The 24578-nt window shown below is 35.1% G+C and overlaps 1 protein-coding gene across 1 annotated transcript in view; it reads right to left on the bottom strand.

The window, feature by feature from the left end:
* The window catches only part of LOC148946675 (U3 small nucleolar RNA-associated protein 15 homolog), a 62994-nt gene extending 39122 nt beyond the window's left edge, over positions 1-23872 (bottom strand). Inside the window, exons 1-4 of the mRNA XM_089097080.1 lie at positions 23747-23872; positions 11564-11656; positions 10554-10738; positions 5672-5795 (exon numbers count right to left, since the gene is read on the bottom strand). Coding sequence (XP_088953206.1) covers positions 5672-5795; positions 10554-10738; positions 11564-11656; positions 23747-23833 — 489 coding nt within the window. The 5' untranslated portion in view covers positions 23834-23872. The remainder of the gene's footprint in view (positions 1-5671; positions 5796-10553; positions 10739-11563; positions 11657-23746) is intronic.
* Positions 23873-24578: the final 706 nt, after the last annotated feature.

The raw sequence follows: 24578 nt of genomic DNA, 5'->3' as shown, positions 1-24578 counted from the left end.
TTCACCTACCTAGGTAGTATTATTAGTAAAGATGGTGGGTGCAGTGAAGATATTAAAAGCAAAATAGCCAAGGCTCAGGCTGTTTGTTTTTTACAGTTGAAATAAGTTTGGAAGAATAGAAAGATAAGTCTGCAAACCAAGATTAGAATATTCGAAGCTAAAGTAATGACAGTGGTAAAGTATGGTTCTAAAGCGTGGGCGCTCCGAAAAACGAAGGATATTTGCTAGATGTTTTCCAGAGAAATTACCTACAGATTGTTTTGGGTACCCAACTGACTGACCGTATCTCAAACACTAAGCTGTACGAGAAATGGGGTTTAATCCCGCTTTCTAGGGTTATAATGAGAGAAAGTTTGAGATGAATAAGACACGTTTGGCGGATGAAGGATGACAGATAGCCAAAAATTTTCCTTGTCGGCCAACCAAAAAGCAGGTCATCTAGGACTAAATGAAAAGTAGGTCGTCCCCGAATGGAGTGGGAGGATGTCGTAAGGAAAGATTTAAGGGAAATGGGAACTTCCAGGGAGGCGGCTTCGTGCTGCAGTGAGTTATTAGTAAAACTCAATGCAGTCATTAGTAAATATATATATATAGATAGATAGATAGATAGATAATTTTATTCACCCACTCGATACAAAACCACAAATGGCACGAATGGAGTATAAAGAAGAAGAAAAAAAAACAAAAAAAAAACACTTAACTGCAAAAACAAAAACAAACGTTACGATACACCGCCAATAAATAAAAACATTATTACAAAAACTCCCTACGGACGATTTGCAATTGCCAGACTACTAGGCCCAAGCGACCCCAAAAATTCAGAACGACGTTTCGTCACAGCAGCAATCGGATCTGTGATACCGAACCTTGCAGACATCTTGGAATTTTTAACCCACGGTGGGGTATTTAAAAGAAATTTTGCATATTTGTAAAAAAGTGATCGAAGGTTTCTTTTATCACTAACACTAAATATATGCCAAAACGGTGATAAAGCCAGAAAGTGTGGGATCACCAGTGCATTATATAGCCTAGCTCGAATTTGTCGATTATATTTCGCTTTAGTTGAAGATAGCGCCCCGTAAGCCTTACGTGCCTTTTCTGCGAAATTACTTATTTGGCCAGCACGTGTAGATGCCATGTTATGACCTATAGGCATTCCTAAGTACATTATGGAGTCAGACAGTGGAACCTCTTGAGCACCAACTTTGACAGCAAGATCTATACAATCTGCATTTCTCCTATTGAAAGCAACAATCTCGCTTTTACTTGCATTAAAAGATAGGCCTATCTCTCTATAAGCATCATCTAGAATCTGAAAATTTTCATCAATACGAGACAAACATCTACTTAAATTAAAAATATCATCTGCGTAATTAAGTAATGTTACATCCAAACCTCGGAAAATGCAGCTCATTTGCACTAACTTTTGGGCCTCGAGAACACTATTATTATACAACCGGGGTGACGAAATTGCACCCTGCCTAATGCCCTTTCTAACCGGAATAGCTTTTGGTAATACAATCGGCCCGTTAGGAGACGGGACTTTAACTTGGACTCGAAGCTTCTTATACATATCCCGAAAAGGCAAAATAACCGATCGGTCCACACCACGTTTATGAGCAGACACTAATAACTGGGGATGTATCCCAGAATCAAAAGCACGTCTAACATCGTGACTCGCTAGAGTAAGGGATTCATTCAGTTCATCAGCTTCTATTAATATATTAGCAAGAATATAATGGACATGCTCGCGACCAACACCTTTTTTAAATCCGAACTGATTATCGGGGGTAGAACATTGAAAAGCAATATGATCTATAACTAGCAATTCCATAAGCTTACATAAAACCGGCGAAACAGTTATAGGGCGGTAAGATACGCATTCAGACGGATTTTTCACTTTTTTCAAAATAGGTGTAATTACTCCAGTACCAAAAACGTCTGGAACGAGACCAGAATTAAAGATAATTTGGAATAGAAGCTCTAAATGACTCAGGAGACCAGCAGTACCATGTACAAGATGCAACCCACACAACTTGTCGACACCTTTCGATTGTTTCTTTTTTAATTTTGAAATTGCACGAATCAGATTAGGAACAGTTACTATGTAGCCAACACCAGAACTAGGCAATTCCATGAACTTATCAAGTTCGACTTCATATTTATCTTCAAGATCTTGTTCGGGTGGAGAGAACTCAGAAGTAAAGTGGGACACCCAATCTTGCTCAGAGATCACAGGTTCGACACTATTCTGATCACCCTTACGTTTAAGAAATCTCCACATAGCATTTGGATCATTACTTATCAATTGACTATGTTGATCGATCACTTCACATTTATGCTTAGACAAAATCTTAGCAAATCTGCGTTTGCTGAACAGCCGAACTTCATTTACAACACCTGATTTCGGACGACCACACTCGTTCCAGAGCCTAAGCCAAAATTTTGCACGACCACATGCTTCACTTAGAGCAGGGTTTTCGGACCACTTTGGAATTTCCGTTCCCACTCGGACTTTACGAATGGGGACCGCAGCGGCCTCGGCAGATAACAGTGCGTGAGATATTTCACTACAGTAGATGTTTAGTAGCAGCTGTTTCTCTTCATCTTGAATACATACACTCTGCTGTAGTAATTGGAACGGCACTTTAATCTTTGTGAGAATCTCATCCAATACGTAATGATAAGTAGCCAGGTCAATTTTACTCCAATTAGTTTTGATTTTCCACTTCTTTTCATTAGTTGGGGGGTTAGGAGAGGCAGGAATTACTCGAAAAGTGTTTATAATTGGAAAGTGATCAGACGCGCTTACGCTCAGATCTACGTGCGAATTGCCGCAAGCTGGAGATTGGATGGAACTTAACATGAAGTCGAGAGATGAAGTCGAGCCTGAGTTATGGATATAAGTAAAACACAGATCATTGTTAGCAAGACGAAGACCGTCACAGGAAGATAGGAGGATCTGTGCTCGAGCGTTAGACTCATCAGTCAAGTCACAGTTCACGTCACCAGCGACTATACATACAAGGCCCTGGCTAGAACAGCTGCCCACCGAACTCGATAGCTTACTGCAGGCTTCACTAAATTTTTTTCTGATTTACTGTCTCTGTAGTCTGTTGGCATGTACACAGAGTGGATAACAGTTTTGTGCACCTTAACAGCAACAAAAAAGTCTGAAGATTTATACAGAATGGGATTTAACCTGCTGCTAACAAGAATGGCGATTCCACCGGACGGCCTTCCCCTGCCCGATGACTTTGCAGGAGTAGCAAATACTTTGACGCCATCGTTTAGCTCAAGCAGACTAACGGCTTGATTCGAGAGGAAGTGTTCCTGCACACAGAGCACATCATTATAACATAACAATCCTTCTAACAGTGGCATTTTATCAACCACTCCACCATTTAAGTTCCATGAAACAACCCGTATAGAATCACCGATCATTGTTTAGAAATTAGCTTCTGAGCTACTGGACATTGGAAGCTGTAGCACGGGTGTCGAGAAGAAACACACAGAGCGCATTTGGGGGCATTTTGGCATGGATTGTCCCGAGAGCTGGAATGATCTCCACCGCACTTTGAACATTTCGGGGGATCTACACAAGATTTTGCTGCATGTCCGTAGGACTGACAGTTGTAGCACTGCATCGGTAAGAATTTAAATTCTGTAATGGGTAGTCGCTCGTAACCAAAAATGGGCGGAGAGTTCATTGCGATAAAGAGATGAGCTTTGCTTTCAAACTGTAATTTGAATGACCGAGTACTACCAATTTGTACGGCCTTAACACAGTTCGGTACAACTGAGCGCAGTTCGTCATCTGAAGTTTCAGTGGGAACGTGGCGGATTATCCCGAAGAAAGCGGGAGTTTTTACTTTAACACTTATAGTTGAGTCACTTTTACCCACTGCCTCAGCCAGGGACTCGGCAGCATTCTTGTTGTTCAAGACTACTCTCCATTCAGATTTCCTAGGTTTCAGCTCCACAATGTTCGAACTAGTATCACCACATACTCTGTCCAAATAGGATTTCCGAGCGCTAGGGTTCGAAAGATCTTTCGGGGGATTCTTCAAAACAACCGCATATGACAGTTTCGACATGATCGTGTTGGTTTCTGCCGCAGGCATAGCAGAGACAGACGGAGAGGGATTAGAATCCACGTAACTATCGAACTTAGCACACAATTCGTTTACTTTCCGGGTTAGGGTAGCCGTCACTTCTCCCGGGATTATCGGAACTTCATCAGGTTCGAAAATCACAAACCGCGGCAACGAGATATTTTTATCTTCACAAACCCGAAATACTTTTAATATGTCCAGGATATCATCGGTGTTCTTCGATCGCGCAGTAACACGTGTGGTAATTCCTGCTAGGGGCCACAATAACTCCTTCGCCATTGCAATTGCTTCCTCTGAGAAAAACTCGACTGCTTTTTTCGCTATATCCTCCGAGCGATTACCAGCTTTTATCGCACGGAAAGCATAATTCAGTAACGCATTCCAAACCAATTTCTCATTACTCCCCATCGCAACAGCCACGTCACAATCCGTAATGCAAAATCAAAGTCCGAGGGGAGGAGCCAGTTCAATAAACTACGACGTAATACAGAGCTATTTAAGCTAATAAGCGAGGGAAGCGTAGTCTCTTGCTACCTGATCCCCGCAGTTTAAGGGAGTCACACTCCCGGCAGGTACAACGGCCCTTGCGACAAGAAACTCCCCTCTTCTGCTCGCCTATTAGTAAAATTTAATAATATGAACGCACTCTAGAATCCGCTATTAAGAATTATTATTAGTATTTCAAAATATATATATATATATATATATATATATATATATATATATATATATATATATATATATATATATATATATATATATATATATATATATATATATATATATATATATATATATATATATATATATATATATATATATATATATATAAGATATTAACTATCAGCAGAGCCAGTTGGACTACAGGTAAAAGAATACGATTTAGTTTCACTTAATTTTTCATTTTTCTCTTCTAATATACCTAGGTGCTATTGTGTGAGCTCTCCCAAAAATCTACTCTAGATGGTAGACTGTGATCTATTTGTAGAGTTCAGATGCTCAGATTTTAACAGTTCAGATGGTCAGATTTGAGATGCTCAGTTCACATGTTCAGATTTACTAATGTATTACTTGTAATCTCCGACCAGTCAAGGTTTGATGCTTCAAAAGAACCATCAAACACATGTTTGAGGGTTTTATCGAAAGCCTACTACGAATCTTCAATCAACATGTCAACTGAACTACACTTCCATTCAATAGCCCAGTGGTATATATGTCAGGTTTTGTACTTTTAGTGGCTTCTGTCCCGAAGGTTTTTTTTTTTTTTCACTTATTTGGGAAAGCCACCAAAATAAATAAATATCGAAAAAAAAAATCCTGATGGCATTCCAAAAACCTTTCTTGTTTTTTCAACGGCACTCACACACTTTTTTGTGCGAGTCACGCTTTATTGCTCAACCTCTGGTGACCTTTCTAAAAACCCTCCTTTCCACACCCATAAAAGGGGCTTTAAAATAATTAACTCCTCAGATATGTTGCTTTTCAATAGATTATTTTTTAATACGAGTCCTCTATGTTATAAGCAAGATGAATATATTGGCTGAAAAGACACTTACCGTATGACCTTCAAATTTATTAAGTTGGGTTTCAGTTGGTAAGTCCCAAATACAGGCGGTTCTATCATCAGAAAACGATGCCAATTTAGTTGAATCAGGGAGAAACTTACACCGGTATACAGGCCTTAAAAAGAAAAGAAATTAAAAATGATTTTTGTTCGTTTTATTCAACCACAATTAATCAGCGGTACTTTAAAATACTCGCAAGATTCAGAAAGAAACCCCCCTCCCCCTGTATAGACCGTTTTTTTTTCCAATGACTGTACTTCAGTTAAACGTTTTGTCTAAGCGGAAAATTGTCACTCGAAACTGTACTACAGACGGTAGTTTTACCCCCCCCCCTTCCAAAACAACAACACAGCAACAACACTAGCGTTTAAGTCAGATACTATTGTCGACAGAGAAAGACAAATCAAATGTTTGTTTCTTTGCAAGAATAATAATTTTGGGTAGTTTTTGTTTATATTTATACGAAAAAGTCAACTGCCATGAAGGCGACCACCCCCCTGGGCTTGGATGAAGTTTTATATTGCTCAGCACCGCTCTTCCAAAATATTCTATCCCCCATTGCCCAAAATTTATTTGGAAGATGCACCGAAAGTCTAGAATTATAAAGAAAATAAGACGATTAAGAATGATTTTTTAAAGCCAAACGAAAATACTGAAAAAACAAAGCGAATGTTTCGGAAGACAACCGCCTCTCTTCTTCAGCGCGAACAAAAAAAAATCAAGGAAAATACCCCAAAAAAAATGAAAAGACAAAAAAAATAACGCAGAGAGTCAACGTAAAAAAACAAATAAATAAAATCCAATAAAAAGCTAAAATTAAAAGATGGATAAGATTCAACAAAAGCCAAAATTACAAGAATTAAATCCAAAAACTTAACAACAAAGGTGAATCAGTGACTCGGGGACACTCACCAATACCCACGATCAGCAAACAATCCAAAAACTTTAGACAATGCCTAAAGTTTTGGTGTTAGTTTTTTGGTTTCAAATCTTCTAATTATAATCTTATTGAACTTCTTAATTTTAGCTTTTTATTGGATTTTATTTGTTTGTTTTTTTCACGTTGACTCCCCGTGTTGTTTTGTCTTTTTTTCTCTTTTCATATTTTTTTGGCATTTTCCTTAATTTTTTTTTGTTCGCACTGATGAAGAGAGGCGGTTGTCCTCCCGAAATATTCGCTTTGTTTTTTTGTCAATATTTTTGTTTGGCCTTAAAGAGCCCCATTTTTGTTGTTTTTTTCTTTATATTATGGCAGGCCAATTTGGTTTAAGAAAATGTCTAGAATCCCGCGGCCTTGGAGAGCGTGGAAGGATGGAAGCAAAACCAGCATTTTTGTAGTAAGAAAGGGGTGAAATCAGCCAAATCTGCAACGTAACATTCTTATAAGAGGGCTTTTTCCTTTAATGTGCATAAATTTGAAAAATGTGACTGCACATTTGAAAAAATGTACATTTTTTATTTGATACGCAGGGCCTTGTTGTTGAAATTTGAAACCTCCAGATCTAAGCGGCAAGAGGTAAAGGGTTGAAATGTTGCAGAATTAGACAGAGTAGGGGATACAAGCAAACTAGATCGAGCCACCACTACAGTTGATTTGAAATCATTAGAAAAAAATATCCGTATTAATAGTTGATACCTTTACATGAACTGAAATCCCTATTCTAAAACGAAACAGCCAAACCTGAAGAAAAAAAAAAAAATCAAGGATTAAGTTGGCTGTAGTCTATTATGTCGAGAAACATTTAAGACAAAATAATTAGGAAAAATTACTACTTTTATTACACGCTTGATTGCAAAAGGACCAGGCGTTTTTCCGCCTAAGGCCGGCATCCGAAATTTAGATGTTGGGCGGGAAATTCCTTGACCGTAAGATCTCCAGACTTGAGGCGGCAGTGACAAAGTCGCACCACTGCCCCCCGTCTCAAAGCAAATGATTGGCGACTACAGGGCGCGAACATCTATCCCAAAAAACATAGGATTGCAATTCCAGCGTGTTAACCACTCAGCTATGAAAATTATTTATTTTTGGCAATATTTTATTTAATACTTAATCAAACTCATAGCAACCCAAACAAAGGGAATGGGAAAAATATTTAGGGAGTGTTTACGCTGCTACTAAGTATGGATATTTGTAGTAATGAATGCATCAAGTATTGGGCAGAAATAGGGTAAATAATCGCTTTTTGGACAATCCTTCGTTTTATATTAGTTAAACTCATAGAAAACTAAAAGAAAAGCAAAATACAAAAAGATTTACGTACCCCTGAGAGATACGTAAAGATCTTCCATAGCCCCTAATATCCACAATAATAACATAATTTTCACCTCCGACACTTTCTGAAAATTAAATAGCTTTTTGTGCATGTTGATGGTTTTCTTAGGATATGAGATTCTAACAGAATGAAAAAATCGTTTTATTTAAAAATCTTTTCTATAGCCTAGGTTAAAATAATTAAAATCAAAACAGGTAAAAGGTCTTTTAATACAACTATGTTGGAAAAAGTGAATATTTTTTTCTTCAACTAACCTAGCGGAAAAAATGTTGATATTCCAAATCAGCCTTATTGTTCTCAAAGTTTACTTCATTTTTACATTTATCTAGCAAGTTCAAGGTTACTTGGGGTTTAGAGTTCAAAAAATACTTATTAATTATTAGAAACATATCATTATAAAATTATAATTAACATTTAATTATTATAAAAAGAATTTAATTTTTATATTCCCTCATCTCTATTTATACAAATCCCCTTATAGATATTCTTTTTTATTTCTATGATCTCTTTAATAATTTGTAACAGTCCAACAGAATTATCAACTATTTCTTTTTTTAATAAAAACAATTTATCGAAAGTTTATAGTCACGAAACTTCTGATTCAGCAATTGAACCCAAAATTAATACGAGAAAATAATCATAAAATCATTGTGTCGATTGTACTTAATTGTTTCCCAGAAGTAATAAATGTGCCAAAAAAGTTAATACCTTTATTTTTGAAAACATGAAATGTTCTCCAAAATATATTCAGGTACAAATAAAATTAAACGTAAATATACAAGAATCGGTAAATTTTTGATTGAGATAATAAAATAATATTTGAAAAACATATATGCTAAAAACGCCCCAAATATTCTGGCTTCATACCTAGAAGCCTTTAACAGAGGAAAAAAGGAATTCTACTAAACAGCTGACATACCCTAGACCCGTGATTCCCAAATTGGGGCGCAGGCCTTACCGGTGGGGTATGGCAATATTTTGCTTTGGTCATGGGCAGGACATCCACCCTTTGGCTGACTGCACTCTGGAGTCTTAATTTTGAAAGAAAGACACTTTTCATGTGAATGACGCCACATTCATATGAATTTAAAGAACAAAAAAGATACATGATAGCATTGCAATGACGTCATACATTGTATAAAATGGGTTATGTTCAAACAATATGTTTTATTAATATAAAATTTGCCTAGAGGATGACCTGTAAAACGTTACCAAATTGATGGCCTTTTAAGTTTCCTTCGGGTGAACATACGAAAAATTTTAAATAGCAAAGTTTAAATATCACGAGGAGGCATCAGGATTTCAGAAATGCCTGGGGAGATGCATGGCCCAATATCGGCACAAGACAATAACTTACACTAGACAATAGCATAAGGAGATGAAAAACTCCATACAACCAATGGAAAAAAGAATTACAAAAGAAACACATATCTGATAAACTATATTTGATGTTTATTACACATAAAATCCAATACGGTGACAACCCGTAGCGCCAGCTGGAGAGGGAAGTTGGGGGGGGGGGGGGAGCAATTCCCACCTCCTAGATACTCTTCCTCTAGATTTCTAAAAAAAACCTGTTTTGGTACTTTCTATTGAAAACCCCTGGTTTTGTATTTGCATTGAAAAAAAAATCCAAAAAATAACTAAACCACCCCCTCCCCCAACATCTTCGTGAATTGGCGCCACTGCAGTGACAATGTCAGTCTGATTTTCGTTTTTTCTTCTTTTTTTTTATTGAGGCTTCTGGGTGTGATGCTGAAATATTCAGACGTTTATTAGTATATGTGTTTTTCACAGTTTTAATTGTAAGTTTTACCCATTATTACAATATTTATTTTATTTTAAATTATAAATAGAAAGACAGTGTGGTATAAAAAATTATTTACAGTTAAAAATTTCATTTTTATTTTTTTACGAGCTTTACTTTTTTCTGATCCAAGTATGCCTGATTTCAAAGTACAGTCGGGCTCAATCTAATAAAAGTGATATTGATGTGTGTAGCCAGCACACAAGCAAAAGGGCATTACAGAAAGAAGAAGAACATATGCTGGACGTTTTTTTCAGAAAAAAATTATACAATACTCTTTAGACCATACTCTTGGTTTCAACTTCATTAATGTCATAATATTTTAAATTGCATAATATTATAAGTAACTCAATTTTGACTTTATATTAAAAACCTGAATTCTTTCCAGGAAAAGAATTCATTAACAAATAATTCATTCAAAAAGTAAGAATGCTTAATCCAAAACTAAAATTCATTCCGAAAATCGTGACAATAATACTATTACTAACAACTCACTGCAGCACCAAGCCACCTGAGGCGAACAAAGCTACACAGGCTGCTCCCCCATCCCAATCTATTCAAAGCCTCCCTCGCTGGAAGCAATGGCCGAAATTCGTGACAATACTACTCCTACCACTAACAACTCACTGGAGCACCAAGCCACCTGAGGCGAACAAACCTACAAACGCTGCTCCCCCATCCCAATCTATTCAAAGCCTCCCTCTTTACACCCTCCTCAGAAGTTCCAGTTCCCCTTAAATCTTTCCTTACGACCTCTTCCTGATAATTCAATACAATAATTTAAAACTCTTACGCTGTGTGACCTTTATACATGCGAAGCAAATCTTTTCTAATGGGGTCAAAAAGTCGCACATGCTTGTCATCTGAGCCAGCCAGTATCAATTTACCGTCACCGCGGTAAACTGCACCATGAGTTGCTTCTTTAAAACGAGTTAGCTGCCGAAATACTTGATGTGTTAATGGACAGTAGATCTGAACCTGTAAAATAATGCCCAGGAATTAACTTGTTTCTCCTTTATACAATTTTATTTTTCAGTCTCAAAATAACCACAACATATAAAAATGTTTTCAATATTTTTTATTCTCCTTTATTCAATTTTTTTTAGTCCAAAATATCCTCCACATATAAAACATTTCACATGGGGAGGCCGACTACCTCCCCAAACGAAACATATTTCCTCTTTTGGGAAATATTCTGAATGAAATTTTCGGACCGAATCAACATCGCGCTTCATTTATCTAAAAATACACCGAAATAGGAATACACCGTAAATGGAATATTCGTAATAATTACTGAATATAAGCATTTAAACAAACTAATCAGAATAAAAACAATTATTCAACTGATCAATATTCAATACTTTGTAACTATTCAATAAGAACTATTATTCAATAATCAAACTAGGGTAAATTATTTTCTCCTTAGAAGCAGAGCAACTGCAGAAGCAGTTCGACCTAATACATCAAACCCTAAACAACAACAACCTATTATAAACTACCAATTTTGACCCTTTTTTTCTTCATTTTGTTATCTATTACTCAAGAAATTAATACAATATTTGACAATCTTGCAAGATAATTACTGAGATTAATTATTCAAGCATGGTCAGTTTTTAAATAGCTTGCCTTTTCTCTCGGTATTCGCCACTAGCGAGCATACAATATTTGTGAGTTTTTACTTAATGTGGTTTGATTTTGAAATATCATATTTTGAGCTAATTAACTTTTAGTCATTTACAATTAGATTCAGTAGTTTGAATGCAATTTCTAAAGATAAGATGCTATTTCAGCACTAAAACTTACCCTGCTAGAGCAAGAAACAGCAATTTTGTATGGTTCTGTAGGACTAACGTCTATATAATCAATGGATCCATACTCTTTCACAAGAACTGGCGACTAAAAGAGAGAAAAATTACCAGAATGTCAAACTTCTAGTTAAACATGAAAGATGCAATCCAAAATGGACAATTTTCGATAAAATAAAAGTTCAAAATAGGGATAAAATCCTTTTTATTAGACAGTGTATAGAAATTCACAAAAAATACCAGACATTTCCGGTCACAAAAAATACCATATGTGACCGAAATATCTGGTATTTTCTGCGAATTTCTATAAACTGTCTATTAAAAAGGATTTCATCCCTATTTTGAACTTTTACTTTATTTTCATGGAAAGGCGGTGTGGGTCTCCGAAATTATCTGGACAATTTTCAGAGTTTCCAAGCATATTTATCACCCAGTACCATTCATCTAATTGTCACTGCTGATGTTATTTTACCTCCATTTACAAAAATACAAACAAGAAAACACTAACTCCCCCCAATGGCTTTAATATACTTAACGAGCTAAACATTCATATTTTTATTATTTCAGCTTTCTGCAATGTTCCCTTTTTTCTTTATATTTCAAGAATAAACAGACCAAACAAAAGAGAATCAAGAATGGAATTTTTGAAAATAGTGGACAAAACAATACAAATATTTCGGGGGGGGGGGGGGGGGCCACTGTTTCCCTTCTTCAGCATTATATGAGAAATTTTCAAGGAAACAAGATCACACTTTTTGAACATAAATGCAAACAAAACAAAGTGGATAAAAACAAAATGACAAAAACAAACAACAAAGACAGCAAAAAGAAAATGAAACCCAAAATGGAAAAATTAAAAATCTAAAAACGCCAAAAAAACAATCTAATTAAAATAAAATCAGAAACAACAGAATTAAAAATTTTAAATGCCAAAAAACTTAACTCAAGAGCATGCCAATCACCAATACCCACAACTAGCATAAACAATGTTCTCATTAGATAAAAGACAAGTGACTGAGATTCTTTCAAGCAATAAACAAAAAATAAATAACAATAATAACTAACTAAATAACTCAAACAAAAATAGCAAACAATAAATAACTAGATAAATAAATAATTTTAAATAACTAATAAAATAACTAAGGAGAAAACTACGTCAGGTTTTGTCTAATTTTAATTTAATTGGTAATCAATGTTTAAGAAATTATCTTCTTTATTTTTATGCAAAAAATTTGAATGTTGAAAAAAATGAATGTTGAAAAAAAAAGATTGAATGTTGTTCTTTATAATTGTTTTTTTTTCACTTATGATGTGTTTCTTTCAAGAGCAATACATATTCATCATATGTTATGAGCACCAACCATCAGTGCTATGCATCTCCTTTGTTGCATTTTTGCTTAAAAAACAATTGGCCCTCTATAAAAACAGTGTGAATTTCTGTGCAAATATTACAAAAATTTCTTTACTAACTTTTTTTTATTAATTATTTCTAACCTTGTTACTTTTTATTACTAATATGCATTTTAATAGCATTTATGTTAAAATTAGACATTTCCAAAGTCTAAAGAACATACTCCTTTAAATACTATATATTTTTTCAAGTTTAAAATAGAGTCAGTCAAACCATGCTTATTTAAAGTCAAAATTATTGTTTTGGATCAATAGCACCAATATATCGGTGGGGGGGGGTCCCTTTTTTTCAATGAAGATACAAATAGAGGTATTTTCCAAAATCTAGGGATGGGCAACACGGTTTCTATCAATTTTTTCAATGAATTTAATTGAAAATACCTCTTTTTCAGGCACCTGTTTAAATTGCCCCCCCCTTTTTCAGGTGCAAGTGATGGCTTAATTACCTTTGTGAATAATTAAATCAGATAATTCTCATTTGTTTACTTTTTCTTGGTTATCTAAGATTGATACAACTAAAGCAAGAGGTTGTGATGGGATTCATCCAAGGCCTCTGAAAGAAATGACAAGTCCACAAAGATTGTACAGTCCACAAAGATTGGAGAACTGCTAAAGTGCAACCTGTATTCAAAAGGGATGTATAAAGATGTCAAAAACTACAGACCAATCAGTCTGACCTCTGTCCCCTCTAAATTATGGAAGGCATGATAAATGATGCATCACACAACACTTGACAGCAAACAACCTTTTACCAAACTACCAATAAGATTTCAGGAAACACAGCTCAGTAGACACAAACCTGCTTGATGCCTATGGTGACATTACTCAGCTCATTGATATAGCAATCCCAGTCAGTCTTTTTCTGCTTGACCAGGGTAAGGCATTTAAGAAGGTGCCTTATCATAGACTGAAGCTTAAACTAGAATAGTAGCCATTAAATGAAGAAGCCATCAACTCGGTTATGGCCTTCCTGACAGACAGAACATAGGTCGTGACTTTCTATACTTCTGATGGCTCACTAGCTTACTCCAACCCAGAACCAGTGAAGTGTAGAGTATCCCAGGACACTTGCTTGGTCTGATAATATTCAACAATTATATCAACAATGCCCCTGACTGCACAAAAAATAAAATAGCCTTCTACACTGATGACTCCAGACTTACAAGAGCAGCTGATACTGCTGAAGAAAGAGCTGTCTGCAGACAGACCTGAACAACCTAGCACACTGGTCAGAAAAGTAGCTGCTACAGTACAATGCTGAAAATGCAAGGTGCTCCACCTAGGACCCAATAACTGTAAGCAAAATTACTCATTGAATAGCCCCAGACTTGGCAGCCACTCTAATCTAACACAAGCAGAGGTGGAGCATGATCTTGGTATTATGGTCAACTTCCAGCTGAAGATCTATCAGCATACCCTCTTAGCTGCTGCAAACAAAGGGAGACCTTTTGAGACCATCACAAGAAAATTGTCAGCTGCAACCCACCCATTATGAAAAAGCTGTACACCTTGATGGTACATCAAGCAAGGAAGTTTGGTATGACACTGCAAAGTGTGCACACTGGGAATGTTAAAAATCTATAATCTTCATATAAACAATATTGCCATCTCATTTTTAACTGCAGCAAAGGCAGACTGTGTTACCATCATGCAAGTACCATGTTAGTTTATGGGCCATTTTATGACTAAATAGAATTGGTTATGACTAGATTGTTATACCTTCAAAATTGCAGCAATCCATAACTATTGCTATTTTCTTTTCCTACACCAAATTTACTTAGGCTTTTATCTGGGCTAGGATACCATCTGTACCTGTTTCTACCAACCTGAGCATACAACTCTAATAATAAAAATACCTTATTTCTACCCAAGATCTGTAATTAAAATTCATCTGAGTTACTTTTATCTCCATCCATCAGTTTTACCGGGGTATATATTACTATGGCTGATATGTTGCACTTTTTAGTCACAAAATGACCAACCAGCATTCTATTATTAATACCTTCCCAAACAAAGCAAGACTTAGCAGCTTCTTTATTCATCATGAGCCCTGCCCATGCATCCTATCCTTCCAGCCTGACTAAATAAGTTGATATATAACCTAATTTCATGTTTCCTACCCCTGGGAGAGGAGTTTCTGGAACTCCTAAAAAGTCCAGTTCAAATCTACTGAATTTGTCAGTAAAAATGTAATAGTTTTTTTTAACATTGTAACATTCCAAATTTGCAGTTTTCACATTCTTTAAATGAATTGTAATTACTATGGCCTCAGGAATAGCAATGATCCAAAATCAGTTTAGGATAGGGACTATTACATCTTCTCAAGTCTGCATGAAGCCTTAAGCCAGCTTAGAACTGGACAAAAAGAAGTCCCTGGGACCTCCAGTATGAATGAGGTTTTGCGATATCCTGAGCCCCTTTTGGTCACAATAGGATTTTCCACATTCGATGTTGCTCTTCTATCAACAAGCCAAAATCCTGCAAAGGAAATCCCAAGCCTATTACCTTCAACTCATTATATATTCATGTCTACAAACACCATACTACTATGGGAAAGCAGCCCATAATATATAACTTAGCTAGGAAGAAGTTTTTTAACCCACAGAAACAAGCAAAGCCTAGAAGAATTATCCATCAATCAAAATCCAGTGCAATACAATGTTGTTTACTAAGCTATAATTTCCATGAGGCGTGGCACCCCTCAAGGTCACCCTGTAGTGCTGTTTGTAGTCATGGTTAGGCAAACTCATAAAAGGTCCACTATCATACTAATATGAGGCCACACAAGCAGGACTTCTCTTTTGAGGACTTTGTCTTTCTAAGAGAACTAGATCATCAACAAAACTCCGTCTATCTGACAAACCAATACTATGGTTATCAATCATTAGAAGGAATAGAATTTGGCCTCCCATGATTCTATGGGGCACACCATTGTACACTCCCAATAACAAAATACACATGATGCAAGCTTGTCTTATCTTGCAATTTCAACCCTTATCACTTATGCCTGAATAAAAAAAAACAAAGTAATTTGGAAGCTTTAATCAATCCTTGTTATGAATGCTTGAATCAAGTCAAATTAATAATTTTGTCACAAGCAGTTGGATAGGCTACATACAAGGATAAAGTTCTTTTTTTAGCTTGTGGATTTGCATTCTTGAGGTTCTTTGTCTCTAGTCCAAACTAGTTCAGTTTGACTAATGGAATCTGAAGCAATATATCTTTACTAAAAGGATTATTATTGTTTGATAAATGCATTTAGTTCTTTACATTATGCTTGATCCCTGATTGTAGCAGCAGTTCTGAACTTATGACAAAAATTATTCACCAAGAATTTTATTTTGCAAGTTAGTAGGAAATTGTTGGCCAAAATACTAAGCACTTTCTGTAACAAATTGAATTGTTGATAGAGATTTAGCATCAAATTCAAACATTTTGATCAGTAAGAATGAAAGTTATCAGGTCCTTTTTCCATTGAAATAATAATTACCAAGAACTATTTGCTTGGAGTTGGTATTATGTTTACAACTATAATTGAAAATTTTAAATCTGACTTGTACTCAATGTTTACATTTAAAGGTCCCATGACTAATTAACTGTAAAGCATACAATTTTTGGATTTCTGTCTAATTAATATATTATCAAAAGGGTTAACTCAAAAGTTTTTGTTAGACAATACTTCAGTGTTCACAAGGCAACAGACCTACACCAGTGGTTATCTTAAAGGATTTGTCCTGGTATTGTTTTGTTTTGCATGCTTATTTTAAGTATATTTTCAAAGTTATAGACTTGAAACAAGCTTGAATCAAGAATTTCCCTTGCCATTGCTTTGTTTTGCAAGCTTATTTAAAGTACATTTTTTTCTTCCACTGACTTGATTTGGAAGCTTGTCCCATATGCATTTTTGAAGTTACAGACTTAGATTGAGCGTTACTTACCATTGGTTTGTTTTAAAAGTGTGTCCCAAGCAGATTTTCAAAGCTGAATGCTTGAATCAAGGATTTGCTTTCTACTGACTTGTTTCAAGCTTATTTTTTAAAATTGAAGTCTCAAAACAAGCTTGAATCAAGGATTTAAGCTTAGAGCATGAACAAATTTGGGCAACTACCAGACTTCAACAAAGATTATTTGAGATTTCAAATTGATTTTGTATGATTATAAGTCTTTCACTGAAAATTTGAATCAAGCCTAATACAAGAAAATCTGCTAGTTGGCTTGGGAGAAGCTCAGAATACATATCAGCATTTCTCTATTCAACACTTTTTTTCAAATACAATCTCCCTTGGGTGTTTTGTGAAAGTTGTGCACATCCCTGCCTCAAATAGTTCCAGATATAGCCTTAGCCCATAAAAAATTTGGACAATAATGAAAGGAACTCTGAAAATACGAAAGCAGGGCTCATTGACATTGGTGGTTTACAAATAGTAGGTCAGAGTGATATGCCTAAAGGACTTAAAATACCAGTAGTCTTAAGTTTTTTGGCACTTAGTAGCCTAAGACAAAACAACAAACTATTATACATCTGATTCTATTAGGAGAAGATAGTATTTAGGTCTAGAATAGTGGCTTTCCATAGGAAAACATGCTAGAACAAAACAAGAGACATTTTTAGAGTGTTTAGACAATCCATGTTTATTTTTTATGGCTTATTTACATTTTGACAATTTTGTGTGTTGACAAGAATAATGTTAACAAGAGTTGCTGATGGAAAATAGTAACAAAGCAAACAATTACCTTAATTTAACCCTCAGTTTGTGCCTGGGGTTGAGGTTTCAGGCTGCTGAACATTTGTCTAATGTAGTACTGAAACACTTTTCCTTAAATTCCAAAATATTATTTATTTTTGCTTTTTATGCTTGCAGCTCTTGTCAATGTCATTCTTGTCAACACATGAGCCAAATTTTTGTTGTTTTAAATTCATAGACTACATTTTAATAATTGTGAGAAAAGGTTAGGCTACTATTTTATTTTAAAGTAATAATTCTGAAACCAATTTTATTATTGAAAACTGTCTGAAAAACAAATACCATGGAAAAAAGCAAGGAGATCTGATTCATTGATACTTGCTGCATATTATAAAGTAAGAGTTTCATCAATTATTACGTTAATTTTTTTATATAGCTTAGGACTACTTGAAACCATTAGGGGGGGGGGGAGGGGGAGCTGGGGTAAATTGTCAAAATGAAAATTAAACCTAAAAAATGAACATAAAATTAGCAATCAAAAAAGGGATACTACCAGATGGCTAATTTGACAGTGTGTATATATATATACAAATCTTTAAATTAGCCAACCGGCCAACCAGTATTTTAAGCCTAGGAGTTGAGCTGGACATTAGGAAACATATTAAGAAAACAATTAGTACTCCATGATATGCACAATAATCCTAGTAAACACATTTTGCAGGGGTAGAGCCTTTATCTTCATCTTTTTCCTTGTTTTCTCAGTTTTCCTAAGAAATTCATGAATTCCTTAGAACCTATATATTCACAGAATATATAACCCCACCCCCTAATGTGCAAATATATAACTAGAATTACATCCTCAATCTAAATATACCATCCATTTGCATCACAAATGGACTTTACTCCCATATTAGCCATATGGTGGATGTCCATAAAAAAATTACTCCTTTTTGTTCTACCATGTCTCCTTCTGGAGAGCTACCATACTGAACCTTTACTAAAGATAGTATTGCATGATTGTCAAAAGTGCAGGGAAGATTATATTTAGAAAACTTGTTAATGTATATCTAACCCAATAATCTTTAGTTAGGCTTTTCTAGTACATACTTCTCACAGAAATCTTCCTACAGGGTTAACATTTTGGAGAATATTGGGTAAATTTTTACCAAATCATGTTATTGACTTACAAATAAGTGAATATACCACTTGATGCCTTTTTTATGCTCTTTCCAAATATAATAATCGTTTTTGTTGGAAATGAATTTAACCCCACCCCTATAAATACCAATTCAGGGTATATATTTGCACATTAGGGGGGGAGGGGGGTGGAGGCAAATTTTATGGTAAATTTTTAACAAATCATATCATTGACTTGCAAATAAAGTGAATATACCACTTGATGCCTTTTTTTCATGCTCTTGCTAAATATAATAATCATTTTTGTCAGAAATGAATTTTACCCCCACCTCTATATATACCAATTCAGGGTATATGATTGCACATTAGGGGGTGGGAGTAAAGTTTAAACTTACCTCTCATTTGCATCACAAATGAATTTGCCCTCCCACCCTTAATGTGCAAATATATACCCTGAATTGGTATATATAGAGGTGGGGGTAGAATTGATTTCAAACAAAAATGATTATTATATTTGTAAAGAGCATAAAAAAAGACATCGAGTGGTATATTCACTTTATTTTTAAGTCAATAAAATGATTTTGTAAATATTGACCAGTAAAATTCTACTTTAGTTACTTTTGGTTATCTTGGAAAGGGGTTGGATTAGGAAAATGAAACTTTCAGGTATGGATCTACATGCTAAGGTATGTCCCAGGAAGGTACTTTGAAGTACCTACCTCCACTCCCCCCCTCTATTTAATGGTAAATTATTGCACATTACTAGTTGTTTTAGCTCACATTTCATCCTATATTACTATCATAATTATAAATCACTGCTTACCTTACACAACTTCAGCTTTTAACCTTGTTCATTCAAATATATTCCCAATTTCTATTTCAGTAAAATCCTACTTTAGTTACTTTTGGCTATCTTGGAAAGGGGTTGGGTTAGGAAAATGAAACTTTCAGGGATGGATGTACATGCTAAGGTATGTCCTGGGAAGGTACTTTGAAGTACCTATGTCCACTCATCCCCCCTCTCTATATAATGGTAAATTACTGCACATTACTAGTTGTTTTTGCTCACATTTCATCCTATATTACTATCATAATTATAAATCACTGCTTACCTTACACAATTTCAGCTTTTTTATTAAAATATTTTCCAAAATTCTATTTCCATTATAAGCCATTTAATTTTCTTCCAATGCTGACTTTGGTTATGGTATAATGAAAGCGGGTCTGTGATGTCACAACTTTGTTTATCATAAGCCCTTAAGGGTAGCATGCTGGTGGCAAGTGTAGATAAGCTATTTAAACTTTATTAATTAGGAATAGGATTTGACAAGAGACAGACCAGTTAAAATAACCAAATTATTTTTAGAGAACAAATTATGTCATGGGAAGATGGTTTTGAAATCCCCCTTCCACCCAAACTCAAAATTTTCTAAAATTCTACTTTAGAAGCTTTTAAAATATTTCTAAAGCACTAAAAGATGAGTGCTAAAAACATCAGAATCGACTTCAGAGGACACGTTATATCATGGGAAGAGGTTTTTGAAATCCCCCCAAACTCAAAATTTTCTAAAATTCTACTTTAGAAGCTTTTTTAAATATTTCTAAAGCGCTAAGACATAGAGCACTACAAATATCAGAATCGACTTTAGAGGACAATTTATTTAATGGGAAGATGTTTTTTAAATCCTTCTCCCCCCCAAACTCAACATTTTACTTTATAAGTTTTTTTAATTATTTCTAAAGGGCTAAGACATAGTGCGCTGCAGAATCAGAATCAACTTTAGAGAAAAATGTTTGTTATAGAAAGATGTTCTTGCAATCCCCCTTCCCCCCAAACTCAAAATTTTCCAAAATTCTACTTCAGAAGCTTTTTTAAATATTTGTAAAGTGCTAAGACAGAGCGCTACAAACATCAGAATTGACTTAAGAGGACAATTTATGTCATGGGAAGATGTTTTTGAAATCCCCCTCCCCCAAACTCAAAAATTTCCAAAATTCTAATTCAGAAGCCTTTTTAAATATTTGTAAAGAGCTAAGACATAGAGTACTAAAAATATCAGAATAGACTTTAGAGGACCGTTTATGTCATGGGAAGATGTTTTTGAAATCCCCCTTCCCCCCAAACTCAAAATTTTACTTTAGAAGCTTTTTTAAATATTTCTAAAGTGCTAAGACATAGAGCATTAAAAATCAGAATCAACTTTAGAGGACAAATTATGTTATGGGAATACATAAATATTTCTAAAGCACTAATTGATAGAGGGCTTCAAACATCAGAATTGAATTTAGAAGACAAGTTATGTCATGGAAAGATGTTTTTGAAATCCCCCTTCCCCCCAAACTCAAAATTTTCCAAAATTCTACTTCAGAAGCTTTTTTAAATATTTGTAAAGTGCTAAGACATAGAGCACTACAAACATCAGAATCAACTATAGAGGACAATTTTTGTCATGGGTAGATGTTTTTGAAATCCCCCTTCCCCACAAACTCAAAATTTTCCAGAATTCTACTTCAGAAACTTTTTTAAATATTTCTAAAGCGCTAAGACACAGAGCATTACAAACATCAGAATCAACTTTAGAGGACAAATTATGTTATGGGAAGACGTTCTTGAAATCCCCCTTCCCCCCAAACACAAAATTTTCCAAAATTCTACTTCATATTTCTAAAGTGCTAAGACATAGAGCGCTACAAACATCAGAATTTTGGAAAATTTTGAGTTTGGGGCAAAGGGGGATTTCAAAAACATCTTCCCATGACATAAATTGTCCTCTAAAGTTGATTCTGATGTTTGTAGTGTTCTATGTCTTAGCGCTTTAGAAATATTTAAAAAAGCTTCTAAAGTAGAATTTTAGAAGATTTTGAGTTTGGGGGGAAGGGGGATTTCAAAAACCTCTTCCTGTGATATAACGTGTCTTCTGAAGTTGATTCTGATGTTTTTAGAACTCTATCTTTTAGTGCTTTAGAAATATTTTAAAAGCTTCTAAAGTAGAATTTTTTGGTTATTTTTACTGGTCTATCTCTTGTCAAATCCTTTCCCTAATTAATAAAGTTTAAATGGCTTATCAACACTTGCCACCTGCATGCTACCCTTAAGGGGTTATGATAAACAAAGTTGTGACATCACAGACTGCTTTCATTATACCATAACCAAAGTCAGCATGGGTAGAAAATTAAATGGCTTATAATGGAAAAACGATTGTTAAATATATTTTCATTAACAAGATTAAAAGCTGAAGTTGTGTAAGGTAAGCAATGATTTATAATTATGATAGTAATATAGGATCAAATATGAGCCTAAACAACTAGTAATGTGCAGTAATTTACCATTAAATAGAGGGGGGGATGAGTGGAGGTAGGTACTTCAAAGTACCTGCCCAGGACATACCTTAGCATGTACATCCATTCCTGAAAGCTTCATTTTCCTAACCCAACCAAGATAACCAAGAGTAACTAAAGTAGAATTTTACCACATTTACCAAAAAAGCTTCTAAAGTAAAATTTTGAGTTTGGGGGGAAGGGGGATTTCAAAAACATCTTCCCATGACTTAAATTGTCCTCTAAAGTCAATTCTGATATTTGTAGCTATCTATTAGTGCTTTAGAAATATTTAAAAAGCTTCTAAAGTAGAATTTTGGAAAATTTTGAGTTTGGGGGGAAGGGGGATTTCAAGAACATCTTCCCATAACATAATTTGTCCTCTAATGTTGATTCTGATGATTGTAATGCTCTATGTCTTAGCGCTTTAGAAATATTTAAAAAAGCTTCTAAAGTAAAATTTTGGAAAATTTGAGTTTGGGGGGAAGGGGGATTTTGAAAACATCTTCCCATGACATAACTTGTCCTCTAAAGTTAATTCTGATGTTTGTAGCACTCTATGTCTTAGCGCTTTAGAAATATTTAAAAAGCTTCTAAAGTATAATTTTGGAAAATCTTGAGTTTGGGGGAAGGGGGGTTTCAAAAACATCTTCTCATGACATAAATTGTCCTCTAAAGTCGATTATGATGTCTGTAGTGCTCTATGTCTTAGCACTTTACAAATATTTAAAAAAGCTTCTAAAGTAAAATTTTGAGTTTGGGGGGAAGGGGGATTTCAAAAACATCTTCCCATAAATATAATTTGTCCTCTGAAGCTGATTCTAATATTTGTAGCGCTCTATCTATTAGTGTTATAGAAATATTAAAAAAGCTTCTAAATTATAATTTACGAAAATTTTGAGTTTGGGGGGAAAGGGGATTTCAAAAACCTCTTCCGATAACATAATTTGTCCTTTAAAAACGATTCGGTTTTTTATACTTGTCTATCGCTAGTTAAATTCTTTCCCTAATTAACAAAGTTTAAATGTCTATCAACACAAGAGTTGTTTGGCACCTGCATGCTACCCTTAAGGGTAAGGGATTATGATAAATAAAGTTGTGACATCACAACAAACCCGGTTTCATTACACCATGACCAAAGTCAGCGTGGGTAGGCAATTAGATGGCCTACAATGAAAATAGTATTTTGGAATATATCTTAATGAACAAGGTTAAAAGGTGAAGTTGTGTAAGGTAAGCAGTGATTTATAATTATGTAGTAATATAGGATGAAATATGAGCTAAAACAACTAGTGATGTGCAGTAATTTACCATTATATAGAGGGGGGGATTAGTGGAGGTAGGTACTCCAAAGTACCTTCCCAGGACATAGCCTACCTTAGCATGTAGATGCATCCCTGAAAGTTTCATTTTCCTAGCCCAACCCCTTTCCAAGATAGCCAAAAGTAACTAAAGTAGAATTTTACCACCAATTATTGTCTATATGCTTTAATTATGTTCGAGGTATATGTTCTATGGTAGGCTATATTTTTTGGGATAGCCTAGCATTTTTCTAGCCTAGTCTTTCTAGCACTGGGTAGGCCTAATTACATATGTTAATATATCACATTCTTAAAATCTCCCAAACATACCGACAAATGAGACCAATACTGAGACGCTTCAGTTACGCTGTGCTTCAGCTTAGTCTGTTGCCTTATTGTAGTTTTCTTGAAATTCATGGCGACAAGGTGTTTCTATTTTAAAATGTTCGCTTCTCGGCCTGAAACTTTTTTAGCACATTGATGAGTGAAAAAACGGCACTTTAAGGGCTAGGCACACGTAGCTGAGGCGGGGCTTAGCGACGTTTTTCGGTGATTAACCATCATTAATTAAGATTTTTACGATAATCATTAAATACGATTAATTATATGCCAAAAGCTCTAAAGCCCTAGTACATTCCTTGTCTAGAACGTAAATAATGATGATTAATCACCGAAAAATCGTCACTAAACCCCGCCTTTTAGCATCATTAATTAGAATCAATCGACGTGGAATACACCCTTGCTGAAATCGGTTCCCGAAATCAGCTACGTGTGCCTAGCCCTTTACATTTTTTGTCAGAAAACGCTTAAAAGTGAAACCTTTGAACAAAGATCTTACATCTTTGGTTGTTTTTTTTCAAACGTCTTTTATCGTTCTGCTCTGATTAGCCGTCTGAGAACAATGATGAGTAGATCTACAAAGTTTTCTCATCATTGTTCTATATGGCAGAAAAGTGGCGGTTTTCACACTTCCTGCTAACATCAGTGAGATGTAAGATCATAGGCAGCGCGATAGCGCTGCCTAAATAAAGAACGATGTGGCCACCATGTATTATTTATTTTTCTTTTTCCTTCCCCATACCCGGGCACTTTGTATCGACGTAATTGTCATAGAAACTTCGATAAAGGGCTCATTCGATTGGAAATGGGAGTAGCTAGTGCC

This window comes from Artemia sp. Qi Xiang Cuo, chromosome 11, assembly GCF_049724085.1.
Source record: "Artemia sp. Qi Xiang Cuo chromosome 11, ASM4972408v1, whole genome shotgun sequence".
NCBI lineage: Eukaryota > Metazoa > Arthropoda > Branchiopoda > Anostraca > Artemiidae > Artemia > Artemia sp. Qi Xiang Cuo.
This window is presented reverse-complemented; position numbering and strand designations above follow the sequence as displayed.